At 42.8% G+C, this 14043-nt stretch overlaps 1 protein-coding gene across 3 annotated transcripts in view; it reads left to right on the top strand.

Annotated features, from left to right (window-relative positions):
- Positions 1–596: 596 nt before the first annotated feature.
- Positions 597–14043, top strand: part of LOC123996876 (E3 ubiquitin ligase TRAF3IP2-like) — a 76087-nt gene continuing 62640 nt past the window's right edge. For 2 of the 3 annotated variants that reach the window (XM_046300678.1, XM_046300677.1), the window contains exons 1-2: positions 597–780; positions 12474–12568. In XM_046300678.1, the coding sequence (XP_046156634.1) occupies positions 12525–12568 (44 nt within the window). In that variant the 5' untranslated portion in view covers positions 597–780; positions 12474–12524. The remainder of the gene's footprint in view (positions 781–12473; positions 12569–14043) is intronic. The other variant, XM_046300680.1, reaches the window with a different exon arrangement.

The following is a 14043-nucleotide window of genomic DNA, read 5'->3' as shown; positions in this document are numbered from 1 at the left end:
GGGACACCCCTCTGGTTCCGCCCCTGGTCCTTATTGAACCTCAGATTGTTGTTCTTTACATAGTCATTATTCCATGTCCGATCCCTCACTGTCCTGGAGATGAATCTCATAGTCACTGGACGCGGTGGTTCTCCCCATCTCTCAGCCTACCCCGGCTGTCACGGATCCCTCTGGAACTTTCATTGCGAACACCATACGTGTGCCCCCTATTCCCACTGATTGTATTTGTATAAGTGTGCTCTTTATTTAACATGTTGGGGTTGATTATTCTTACAATGTCCGTTGGTGCGTGTGAGTACGTATGACTGCAAGCATATGAATGAGTTTCAGCAAAAGCTATTTCCTCCTTGGAAGTCTCACATCCAATATCTCCGCAACAGTTTGGTTATGATCTTAATCCATTCTGCTAGCAATGCAGGTGTTAGCGATGGCTTGATTAATGACAAAATGATTCAAAATAGCTACATTGTATAGGTATATAATTTTGTTTGTTGCAACTGCAGCCTAAAATGATTCATGTGAGAACCGCTATTGTTCCTCAGCTATAAATGTTACCTCTCGTGCTGCCATCAACGTGTTGAGTTTGGCATGACGTATACAGATCTATGCAAACAACGTCAGTTATTGACCGAAGACAGGAGGCTGGGCTTGGTGAACTTTTCTCTCTTGGCAGTGTCACTTGAGCGAGTGTCGAGACATACATACCATACCGACTCTTCGATTTTCAACTTTTTGAACAAACCGTCAGATCTGGACTAAAATCCTTCTTTTGAACATGAGGTAGGTGAAATAGCACTCTAGAGCACTCATAGCACTCATATTAACCAGAGCACTGTGCCCTGGTTAATATGAGATGTGGATCTCATCTTTTTCACTTACACCAGGAAGCTACTCTGAAAATACAGTTTACCAATCTATCAATTACTTCACAATGGAAGAAGTTAAACAGCACTAAAGCTACCCTTAAATATGCACTGTGCAGAAATTGCTCCTGGTTGCTAAAATTATCATAGTTAACCTAATTTCAGTGTATGTAACAGAACAAATAGTCATTATGTAGATAATCATTGTACCATCTACACCCTTGTGAAATATATATTTCCATAACTAAATATTGTATTTTCAGCTGTTTGAAGCGGGTTTACAAAACTGAAAGTAAAAGACAAACTAATCTTAAGAACGGGAAGCATAGAAATAGCACGCATAGAACAGCTCTACTGCTTCTTAGATTTGCTTTCAAAGAGAATGAAAGATCTATGACTCACATTTCTATGTGAATTTGGTGCGGTTCCCCCAAAAATCTTTAAGAAAAATATAGTTTACTTAACTGGAGTTACTTTTTAAAATGAGTTTGCTACATCCAGATACTTAGTTAAAAATTGTCTTATGCAAATCTGGAATGTCATTGAATACAAAATTGCAAGAACAGATCACTATTGGATCATATGTTACCACAAGCTGATTTAGCCTATTTAAAAACTTTTTCGAAAGTGAGAATTAGGCACTTGTGACGGTGAAAAAGGAAATGATTGCCTATGTTAACCAAGTATTGTGTAATTCCAGTAGTTACCTACACCCCTAGATGGCAAAAAAGTAATCAACTACTGAAAACACTACCTAGATTTGAATTTGTTCAACTACCACCAAGCTACTGCTAAAATGGAGCTAAATTACTAGTTGAAGTGCATGTAGTCTGCTAAATGACTTAAATGTAAATGTAAATGTAGTTAACTACTCTCCAATGCCTTTATGTATCCACCGCAGTATGGGATCTGGTAATGTTTCTTTCCCAACGTTTATATGTTATTGGTAAAGATTTGTTGCAATAAAAAAACGAATAATTTCCTGAATATTTTGTTCTGAATGTACAATTGCAAGGCTTGTCTAGCTCTGGTCCAGGTGCGTCTTCTAGCTCTAGTCCAGGGTGTAATGCACATGCATGTAGTATTTTCCATGTCAGAATCAGAAAGTCAACTTCTGACATTTTAAATTCAGTGTCACAATAAAAGCTTCTGAAAGTTCATTTTGATAACTGACAGACCGTAGATCTGAACACAGGAAAGCGACAGGAAGAGGCACCAATCGAAATTGCACTCAATGCAGATTTTTGCGGTCGATAGGATAGATGTCTCGGGGGCAGTTTCTGTGCACCTTTGCATGCGCTGCTGCTCACGCAGGGTGTGACCATGTCAAGCAGAATGTGAACTGTTGGAAAATATGAGTTCAGCTTCTGTTCTGAATCAGGGTCAACGCTACTGCCACTGCTGTTTCAGTGGAAAACGTGACTGACTACAATGACTTCATCAGCAAAACGTTCTGAGATGTATAGCCTCTAGGCCAGGGGTCTGCAACAGGCCAAAACCGGCCCGCAAGTGATTTTATTTTTACATTCTCTTTATGCCTTTATTTATGGTCAATTTGCAGTGTGTTCATTATATTCCGTCCCCTGACCATATATTCCGTCCCCTGCTCTATACTTTGTGCATCACACCTGGAGACGGAACAGATACCTCTTTCCCAAACCATAATAAATTATAAATACTCAGATTCAATCAAGCTGTCAAAAACCCAAACCTGTCCTCACCTTAAATATTTTATTAAATGACTCAGGTTTCATTACACCAATGTAACCATGTAAAAACACAGAACTTCTGATGGTTGGTTATCCGTCTATGTAAAAACACAGAACTTTGTAAAAGAGCTGGAATGTTGTGTACCTGAATATTGTAGTTGCCTAGACTACCTGAGGCCAGCCAGCTTTCTCACATATCATAAACTTGAACTTTTATAACTCTGGACTGACTGTATGGTTTCTAACCTAGAATTTATAAACCTGGACTGTGTGCCTGCATGATGTGTCCCAAATGACACCCTTTACCCTATATAGTGCCCTTCTTTTGCACTAAATGGGGAATAGAGAGCCATTTGCAGACATGTATGCCTACAATCAAGACACATATTAACATTAAATGAGGATATGTTGATGGTTTGGTTTCCCATCAGTGAGAGTCGAGTTTGTATTTCCACTGAACTCGCATCACGTCCTCCTCCCCACTAGTGCTACTAGATAACAGACTATACTGCTGGTAAATTACTGATACAGGTTCAGAAAAGTCCCTTTGAGCAGAGTAGCTGTAGGTGGCACGGCACGTTGACTCAATAGCCTTTACATTTTAAATTCATTTGCCAAAATGACTATATCAAATCAAGCTTCATTAATGCAGCACATTTCAGACATGGAATGCAAAAACTAACAAAACACAATGAAAATAAAAGCTGAAATAGTTACTACACAACAAACATAAGATAAACAAAAGAATGACACAAACTGAACAACTAAAAAGCACACTAAGGAAAAGCAAAGCTAAAAAGGTGTTTTAAAATCCCTTTTAAATATGTCCACAGTTTCAGCCCCCCTCAGGTTCTCTGGCAGGCTATTCCAGAGGCTGGGGGCATAGTAACTAAAGGCTGTCTCTCCATGCCTCTTGGTCCCCCTCAGGTTCTCTGGCAGGCTATTCCAGAGGCTGGGGGCATAGTAACTAAAGGCTGTCTCTCCATGCCTCTTGGTCCAAGGCTTTAGGATAGTCAAAAGGCTGCCTCTCCATGCCTCTTGGTCCAAGGCTTTAGGATAGTCAAAAGGCTGTCTCTCCATGCCTCTTGGTCCCCCTCAGGTTCTCTGGCAGGCTATTCCAGAGGCTGGGGGCATAGTAACTAAAGGCTGCAGGCTATTCCAGAGGCTGGGGGCATAGTAACTAAAGGCTGTCCAAGGCTTTAGGATAGTCAAAAGGCTGCCTCTCCATGCCTCTTGGTCCAAGGCTTTGGGATAGTAAAAGGGCTGTCTCTCCATGCTGCTTGGTCCTAGGCTTTGGGATAGTTAAAAGGCTGTCTCTCTATGCCTCTTGGTCCTGGGCTTTGGGAAAGTTAAAAGGCCAGAGGACCTGAGGGACCTACTGGGTACATAACTTAAAGCATGTCTGATCATGTATTGGGGTGCATAATCATGGATTGAGTTGAAAACCAATAGAAGAATCTTCAAATTAATTCTAAAACTCGCAGCCAAAACAGAGACCTTAACTGGTGTAATGTGTGTTCTCCATCTGGTCTTGGTCAGTACCCTGCAGCATTCTGTATGTTTTGGACAGTTGAAAACAGAGAATCTTCAAATTAATTCATTAAACTGGTGTAATGTGTGTTCTCCATCTGGTCTTGGTCAGTACCCTGCAGCATTCTGTATGTTTTACAGTACAGAGACCATTAAACTGGTGTAATGTGTTCTCTGTCTGGTCTTGGTCAGTACCCTGCAGCATTCTGTATGTTTTACAGTACAGAGACCATTAAACTGGTGTAATGTGTGTTCTCTGTCTGGTCTTGGTCAGTACCCTGAAGCATTCTGTATGTTTTACAGTACAGAGACCATTAAACTGGTGTAATGTGTTCTCCGTCTGGTCTTGGTCAGTACCCTGCAGCATTCTGTATGTTTTACAGTACAGAGACCATTAAACTGGTGTAATGTGTTCTCTGTCTGGTCTTGGTCAGTACCCTGAAGCATTCTGTATGTTTTACAGTACAGAGACCATTAAACTGGTGTAATGTGTGTTCTCCGTCTGGTCTTGGTCAGTACCCTGAAGAATTCTGTATGTTTTACAGTACAGAGACCATTAAACTGGTGTAATGTATTCTCTGTCTGGTCTTGGTCAGTACCCTGCAGCATTCTGTATGCTTTACAGTACAGAGACCATTAAACTGGTGTAATGTGTTCTCTGTCTGGTCTTGGTCAGTACCCTGAAGCATTCTGTATGTTTTACAGTACAGAGACCATTAAACTGGTGTAATGTGTTCTCTCCGTCTAGTCTTGGTCAGTACCCACGCTGTAGCATTCTGTATGTTTTACAGTACAGAGACCATTAAACTGGTGTAATGTGTTCTCTGTCTGGTCTTGGTCAGTACCCACGCTGTAGCATTCTGTATGTTTTACAGTTGACCAATGGCTTTCTTGGGTAGACCAGACAGGAGAGCAATACAGTAGTCAAGCCTGCTTGTAATGAAAGCATGGATGAGTCTCTATCATCCTGAGAGAGAAACGGCTGCACCTTGGAGATGTTCCTCGGGTGGTAAAAAAGCTAATTTGGTCACATTCCTAATGTGGGCTTTGAAATTTTGTAAAGAATCGAAAATAACTCATTTTTTTAACCTGGTGTTTTATCTTTATTTCCTGTGAATTAAAATGTGCGGCCAGCTTCTCTCTTTGTGCTTTGGCTCCAACAATCAGCACCTCGGTCTTGATTTAGCTGGAGGAAGTTGTGAGTATTGCAATCACTAATACTGTCTAATAATTTATCCGTGGAGCTGAAATCCTCTTGTGACACAGACATGTAACGTTGTGTATCGTCTGTGGAGGAAAGCTCACATAACTTTGCTGGGGTCGGATTTATCATCAATGGTCAAGAAGAGCGCTCAAATTATTCTCATTAGTGATCGTTATAAAATGACCCCATTTGGCATTTCTAGTTGTTCTCAAAATATCATAGTGGACCTGCAACTTTGACTTTCTCCACTTCTGCTCTGTCTTTCTGCAATGTCTCTTTAATTGATTAGTTTCCTCGCTCATATACGGGGCTCTCCATTTGGATGTGTCCTTTTTCAACCTTACTTGAGCTATGGCATCAATGGTAGTCTAGTGGTTAGAGCGTTGGACTAGTAACCGAAAGGTTGCAAGATCAAATCCCCGAGCTGACAATATAAACATCTGTCGCTCTGCCCCTGAACAGGCAGTTAACCCACTGTTCCTAAGCCATCATTGAAAATTAGTCATTTGTTCTTATCTGACTTGCCTCGTTAAATAGGTTAAGGTTAAAAAAAAATGACTATTAAAGTTATCAACTAAATCATCACAGGAGGAAGGCAGAATAGGTGGTGGAGTATTGTTCACTAAATAAAATCTGTAGCAACTTCAGAGGCCAGATAGCGTTTCTTAATAATGTGTTTCTTAATAATGCATTCAGTATTACCCTGTGCTGTGGGCAACAAGGTAGTAGAAAGCAACATCAACAATAGAGGATATGTCAATAGAAAGCCCCTTGGTAATAACCAGGTCCAGAGTATGGCTGTGGTTATGGGTGGGCCTAGTAGAAAGCCCCTTGGTAATAACCAGGTCCAGAGTATGGCTGTGGTTATGGGTGGGCCTAGTAGAAAGCCCCTTGGTAATAACCAGGTCCAGAGTATGGCTGTGGTTATGGGTGGGCCTAGTAGAAAGCCCCTTGGTAATAACCAGGTCCAGAGTATGGCTGTGGTTATGGGTGGGCCTAGTAGAAAGCCCCTTGGTAATAACCAGGTTCAGAGTATGGCTGTGGTTATGGGTGGGCCTAGTAGAAAGCCCCTTGGTAATAACCAGGTTCAGAGTATGGCTGTGGCTATGGGTGGGCCCAGTAGAAAGCCCCCTGGTAATAACCAGGTCCAGAGTATGGCTGTGGTTATGGGTGGGCCCAGTAGAAAGCCCCTTGGTAATAACCAGGTCCAGAGTATGGCTGTGGTTAAGGGTGGGCCCAGTAGAAAGCCCCTTGGTAATAACCAGGTCCAGAGTATGGCTGTGGTTATGGGTGGGCCCAGTAGAAAGCCCCTTGGTAATAACCAGGTCCAGAGTATGGCTGTGGTTAAGGGTGGGCCCAGTAGAAAGCCCCTTGGTAATAACCAGGTCCAGAGTATGGCTGTGGTTATGGGAGGGCCCAGTAGAAAGCCCCTTGGTAATAACCAGGTCCAGAGTATGGCTGTGGTTATGGGTGGGCCCTGTAGAAAGTCTATTGGTAATAACCAGGTCCAGAGTTTGGCCACAGTTATGGGTGGGCCCAGTAGAAAGCCCCTTGGTAACATGGTCCAGAGTTTGGCTGTGGTTATGGGAGGGCCCAGTAGAAAGCCCCCTGGTAACAACCAGGTCCAGAGTTTGGCTGTGGTTATGGGTGGGCCCAGTAACATGATGGCTAAAGTTCATAGAGCTCAAAAGATTGACTCCAAGGCCATTGAATTTATCAATATTTTTGTCAACATGAATATTAAAATCGCCCAACACAATGATTTTATCCAAATTCTCAAGGACAATAGACAATAGTTTGGAGAAATGAGTAAAGAAAGTGGGGCAGTACTTTGGTTGCCTATACAGGGTTATGGCCAGTACTGGTGGCTGACATTTAAACAGTATAACATGATGCTCTGGTCTGGTGGCTGACATTTAAACAGTATAACATGATGCTCTGGTCTGGTAGCTGACATTTAAACAGTATAACATGATGCTCTGGTCTGGTGGCTGACATTTAAACAGTATAACATGATGCTCTGGTCTGGTGGCTGACATTTAAACAGTATAACATGATGCTCTGGTCTGGTGGCTGACATTTAAACAGTATAACATGATGCTCTGGTGGCTGACATTTAAACAGTATAACATGATGCTCTGGTAGCTGACATTTAAACAGTATAACATGATGCTCTGGTCTGGTGGCTGACATTTAAACAGTATAACATGATGCTCTGGTCTGGTGGCTGACATTTAAACAGTATAACATGATGCTCTGGTCTGGTGGCTGACATTTAAACAGTATAACATGATGCTCTGGTCTGGTGGCTGACATTTAAACAGTATAACATGATGCTCTGGTCTGGTGGCTGACATTTAAACAGTATAACATGATGCTCTGGTCTGGTGGCTGACATTTAAACAGTATAACATGATGCTCTGGTAGCTGACATTTAAACTGTATAACATGATGCTCTGGTAGCTGACATTTAAACAGTATAACATGATGCTCTGGTAGCTGACATTTAAACAGTATAACATGATGCTCTGGTCTGGTGGCTGACATTTAAACAGTATAACATGATGCTCTGGTCTGGTGGCTGACATTTAAACAGTATAACATGATGCTCTGGTAGCTGACATTTAAACAGTATAACATGATGCTCTGGTAGCTGACATTTAAACAGTATAACATGATGCTCTGGTCTGGTGGCTGACATTTAAACAGTATAGCATGATGCTCAAAAGACTCAAAGTCGCCAAATGAAATGTCCTTACAGCTGATAGCATTAGTAAAAATATAGGCTTTCCCTTTTTCCTTTTCTGATGGAGTATGAAAAGCTGTAGTCTGGGGGGTGGCTTCAATAAGAGAGGCACTACAGTCTGAAGACAGCCATGTTTCAGTGAGAAACATGCAATCAACTTTGCACTCAGTAATGAGGTCATTCATAAGAAAGGCCTTACTCCGGAGTGGCCCAGAGGTCTAAGACACTGCATCGCAGCGCTAGCTGTGCCACTAGAGATTCTGGGTTCGAGTCCAGGCTCTGTCAGCCGGCCGCGACCAGCGCACAATTGGCCCAGCACCATCCAGGTTAGGGGAGGGTTTGGCCGGCAGGGATGTCCTTGTCCTATCGTGCACTAGCTACTCCTGTGCCGGTCCGGGCGCGGTGCACGCAGACATGGTCGGCAGGTGTACAGTGTTTCCTCCAACACTGCAGCTAGCTTTTGTGTCAAGAAGCAGTGCGGCTTGGTTGGGTTGTGTTTCGGAGAACGCACGGCTCTCTGCCTTCGCCTCTCCCGAGTCCGTATGGGAATTGCAGCGATGAGACAAGACTGTAACTACCAATTGGATACCACAAAATTGGGATGACCACATTTTCTGACCGTCTCCAATCTATCAGAATGGTAGGAGATAACAGTTTGAATAAACTGGCGGCGATAAAGGAACATAAATAAGGTTACTCACAATAACCATAGCCTGTCTGGAGTGTGTTCTGGGATATGTGTCCTGTCTGAGGTATGTTCTGGGATATGTGTCCTGTCTGAGGTATGTTCTGGGATATGTGTCCTGTCTGAGGTATGTTCTGGGATATGTGTCCTGTCTGAGGTATGTTCTGGGATATGTGTCCTGTCTGAGGAATGTTCTGGGATATGTGTCCTGTCTGAGGAATGTTCTGGGATATGTGTCCTGTCTGAGGTGAGGTATGTTCTGGGATATGTGTCCTGTCTGAGGTGTGTTCTGGGATATGTGTCCTGTAGGAGGAGTGTCCTGGGATATGTGTCCTGTCTGAGGAATGTTCTGGGATATGTGTCCTGTCTGAGGTGTGTTCTGGGATATGTGTCCTGTCTGAGGTGTGTTCTGGGATATGTGTCCTGTCTGAAGTGTGTTCTGGGATATGTGTCCTGTCTGAGGTGTGTTCTGGGATATGTGTCCTGTCTGAGGAATGTCCTGGGATATGTGTCCTGTCTGAGGAATGTCCTGGGATATGTGTCCTGTCTGAGGTATGTTCTGGGATATGTGTCCTGTCTGAGGTGTGTTCTGGGATATGTGTCCTGTCTGAAGTGTGTTCTGGGATATGTGTCCTGTCTGAGGTGTGTTCTGGGATATGTGTCCTGTTCTGGGATATGTGTCCTGTCTGAGGAATGTTCTGGGATATGTGTCCTGTCTGAGGTGTGTTCTGGGATATGTGTCCTGTCTGAGGTGTGTTCTGGGATATGTGTCCTGTCTGAAGTGTGTTCTGGGATATGTGTCCTGTCTGAGGTGTGTTCTGGGATATGTGTCCTGTCTGAGGTATGTCCTGGGATATGTGTCCTGTCTGAGGAATGTCTGGGATATGTGTCCTGTCTGAGGTATGTTCTGGGATATGTGTCCTGTCTGAGGTGTGTCTGGGATATGTGTCCTGTCTGAAGTGTGTTCTGGGATATGTGTCCTGTCCTGTCTGAGGAGTGTCCTGGGATATGTGTCCTGTCTGAGGAATGTTCTGGGATATGTGTCCTGTCTGAGGTGTGTTCTGGGATATGTGTCCTGTCTGAGGTGTGTTCTGGGATATGTGTCCTGTCTGAAGTGTGTTCTGGGATATGTGTCCTGTCTGAGGTGTGTTCTGGGATATGTGTCCTGTCTGAGGAATGTCCTGGGATATGTGTCCTGTCTGAGGAATGTCCTGGGATATGTGTCCTGTCTGAGGTATGTTCTGGGATATGTGTCCTGTCTGAGGTGTGTTCTGGGATATGTGTCCTGTCTGAAGTGTGTTCTGGGATATGTGTCCTGTCTGAGGTGTGTTCTGGGATATGTGTCCTGTAGGAGGAGTGTCCTGGGATATGTGTCCTGTCTGAGGAATGTTCTGGGATATGTGTCCTGTCTGAGGTGGTGTCCTGTCTGAGGTGTGTTCTGGGATATGTGTCCTGTCTGAAGTGTGTTCTGGGATATGTGTCCTGTCTGAGGTGTGTTCTGGGATATGTGTCCTGTCTGAGGAATGTCCTGGGATATGTGTCCTGTCTGAGGAATGTCCTGGGATATGTGTCCTGTCTGAGGTATGTTCTGGGATATGTGTCCTGTCTGAGGTGTGTTCTGGGATATGTGTCCTGTCTGAAGTGTGTTCTGGGATATGTGTCCTGTCTGAGGTGTGTTCTGGGATATGTGTCCTGTCTGAGGAATGTCCTGGGATATGTGTCCTGTCTGAAGTGTGTTCTGAGATATGTGTCCTGTCTGAAGTGTGTTCTGGGATATGTGTCCTGTCTGAGGTATGTTCTGGGATATATGTCCTGTCTGAAGTGTGTTCTGGGATATGTGTCCTGTCTGAGGTATGTCCTGGGATATGTGTCCTGTCTGAGGTATGTCCTGGGATATGTGTCCTGTCTGAGGTATGTCCTGGGATATGTGTCCTGTCTGAGGTATGTTCTGGGATATGTGTCCTGTGTGAAGTGTGTTCTGGGATATGTGTCCTGTCTGAGGTATGTCCTGGGATATGTGTCCTGTCTGAGGAATGTTCTGGGATATGTGTCCTGTCTGAAGTGTGTTCTGGGATATGTGTCCTGTCTGAGGTATGTCCTGGGATATGTGTCCTGTCTGAAGTGTGTTCTGGGATATGTGTCCTGTCTGAAGTGTGTTCTGGGATATGTGTCCTGTCTGAAGTGTGTTCTGGGATATGTGTCCTGTCTGAGGAATGTCCTGGGATATGTGTCCTGTCTGAGGAATGTCCTGGGATATGTGTCCTGTCTGAGGAATGTCCTGGGATATGTGTCCTGTCTGAAGTGTGTCCTGGGATATGTGTCCTGTCTGAGGAATGTCTGAGGAATGTCCTGGGATATGTGTCCTGTCTGAGGAATGTCCTGGGATATGTGTCCTGTCTGAGGAATGTCCTGGGATATGTGTCCTGTCTGAAGTGTGTCCTGGGATATGTGTCCTGTCTGAGGTATGTCTGGGATATGTGTCCTGTCTGAGGTGTGTTCTGGGATATGTGTCCTGTCTGAGGTGTGTTCTGGGATATGTGTCCTGTCTGAGGTGTGTTCTGGGATATGTGTCCTGTCTGAGGTGTGTCCTGGGATATGTGTTCTGTCTGAGGTATGTTCTGGGATATGTGTCCTGTCTGAGGTATGTTCTGGGATATGTGTCCTGTCTGAGGAATGTCCTGGGATATGTGTCCTGTCTGAGGAATGTCCTGGGATATGTGTCCTGTCTGAGGAATGTCCTGGGATATGTGTCCTGTCTGAAGTGTGTTCTGGGATATGTGTCCTGTCTGAAGTGTGTTCTGGGATATGTGTCCTGTCTGAGGAATGTCCTGGGATATGTGTCCTGTCTGAAGTGAAACGTCTATGATTTTTCTACCAATTCAGGATACATCACTATGAAGAGAACTGTGTTCTGGTCATGATGTGTTTGTCCTACATTTTAATCTCAGCCCCCGTCCACGCAGGAGGCCTTTTGCCTCTTGGTAGGCCGTCATTGTAAATAATAATTTGTTCTTAACTGACTTACCTAGTTAAATAAATAAAACATTCATATCCATATTTATGCATTTCTGTGTACTACAGATCAGGGACCATGATGTAATTCTGTTACCGGGTGGAAATCCACTTCCTGCAGTTCAATAACCAACATAGAGTTTGGTGCCACCCCATTGTTTATACATATAGACATCTTTGAATCTTAACTCAGAGAAGATATTTAGGAGTTTTGGGAAAACGTGCCCACAGAGGGGAATTTTACCATCATTCTGTTACATCTGCACTGTTGGAGAAAATGTGTTTTTGTCAAATGTTCATTGTAAATTGTTCAAAGTAGTCCTTGTGCATGGAGTTGTATGGTTTGTTGAACTTTGAAATCATTGGTTTTAGCTCGGCATACTTTTGAAGTGAAAAAAACTGTCATTCTGTTACTGTAGAATTGCCCTCATTCTTTGCTAGCAGGATGTTGTGTGTTGATTTTGGCAGGATGTGTGTTGCCATAAGTTACCTGTGATGTTTATTTTGGCAGGCTGTGTGTTGCCATAAGTTACCTGTGATGTTGATTTTGGCAGGATGTGTGTTGCCATAAGTTACCTGTGATGTTTATTTTGATTTTGGTTACCTGTGATGTTGATTTTGATGTGTTGCCATAAGTTACCTGTGATGTTTATTTTGATGTTGATGATTTGATTTTGGCAGGATGTGTGTTGCCATAAGTTACCTGTGATGTTTATTTTGGCAGGCTGTGTGTTGCTGGGACTTGACAGGAGCTGATCCTCCAGTGGCAGACAGAATGATGCTGCCCACTCCCTGTTACTCAACCACAGCTACTAACAGGTAGGCCTACATGCTACAGTATGTCCTACATGCTACAGTATGTCCTACATGCTACAGTATGTCCTACATGCTACAGTATGTCCTACATGCTACAGTATGTCCTACATGCTACAGTATGTCCTACATGCTACAGTATGTCCTACATGCTACAGTATGTCCTACATGCTACAGTATGTCCTACATGCTACAGTATGTCCTACATGCTACAGTATGTCTATGGGGCATTTCCATGTAAAAGGACACATGAGCACCAACATGTGAAATTCATAGGAGCTTGTCAAATGAAAGATAAGTCTATTTTTTTTGTTGGCGAAATTAAGGTATATATACATTTTTCAACCATTTTCCATCGTAATAATTTAGCAAAAGTGTTTAATTTCTGGTCGAACAGATTGAAAAGCGGTCTTAGAAAACGTTTAGCAGAAAAAGTCTTAAAATGATATTAGAATACATCAATACACAATGTTAATATAATAATAATATAATAATAATATAATAATGTATAACAATGTTGAGGTAAAGCATCCTGACAACTAATATCAACATTTAGTTTGGAGAAATTACTTGCCTTCTGTAAGTTTGAGAAACATTGCCTTGTCATACTATTACCAAAAACCAGAGGCGCAACTTTGGTTTTAGAAATGGGGGGGGACATAATTATAATTTTTTTTTTTTTTATCCAGTCGGATAAACACTCCAAACAGCCTGATCGCTCGGAGGCGTCCACATGGTCCTAAAGCAAACCTTTGCCTTGTTTTGTATCACATTCCAATGATAAAACTGGCGGGGACAGAAATGCCACACACTGTTACTTCAAGATATTTTCTAATTTCTCTCTTTCATGAAGACGAAGGATAATGAAAGTTTACAGAAATAACAAGGTAGACCTACCAATTACCTAAAGTATTTTTACTGATATCAAGTTTTATATCAGTGCTGTCACTAAATTGGTAACGGAATTACTGAAACATTTGTAGGGGAGAGTGGGGTAAGTTTAGCCAAAGAGTTAGTTAATTCACCACTTGTTTCTAGGAAACCATGTCACCATTTCATCGAGTCGGTGAAGGAAGACACCAAATGGAAGTGTTAAGCAAGTCGGTCCAAAAACACAAATTTTTTTACAAAGTCAAATCAATTTTACGCAGCTTTTTTTGAAAGATATCACTAATAGAACTGCATAAGTGTTGCTCTCCACTTTCTGGAGGATGAGTTTTGAAATCAGTGGAATTAGAGTATGATAGAGCTAAGGAGATGGACAATATTCTGCCGTTTGATTGCAAATGAATTCATTAGGCCCTAATCTATGGATTTCACTTTACTGGGAATACAGATATGCATCTTTTGGTCACAGATGCCTTTAATAAAAAGATAGGGGTGTGGATCAGAAAACCAGTCAGTATCTAGTGTGACCACCATTTGCCTCATGTAGCGTGACACATCTCCTTCACATAGAGTTGATCAGGCTGTGGAATGTT

Source organism: Oncorhynchus gorbuscha, linkage group LG15, assembly GCF_021184085.1.
Source record: "Oncorhynchus gorbuscha isolate QuinsamMale2020 ecotype Even-year linkage group LG15, OgorEven_v1.0, whole genome shotgun sequence".
Taxonomy (NCBI): domain Eukaryota; kingdom Metazoa; phylum Chordata; class Actinopteri; order Salmoniformes; family Salmonidae; genus Oncorhynchus; species Oncorhynchus gorbuscha.
Note: the sequence above shows the minus strand (reverse complement) of the source record. Positions and strands in the feature narration are given on the sequence as shown.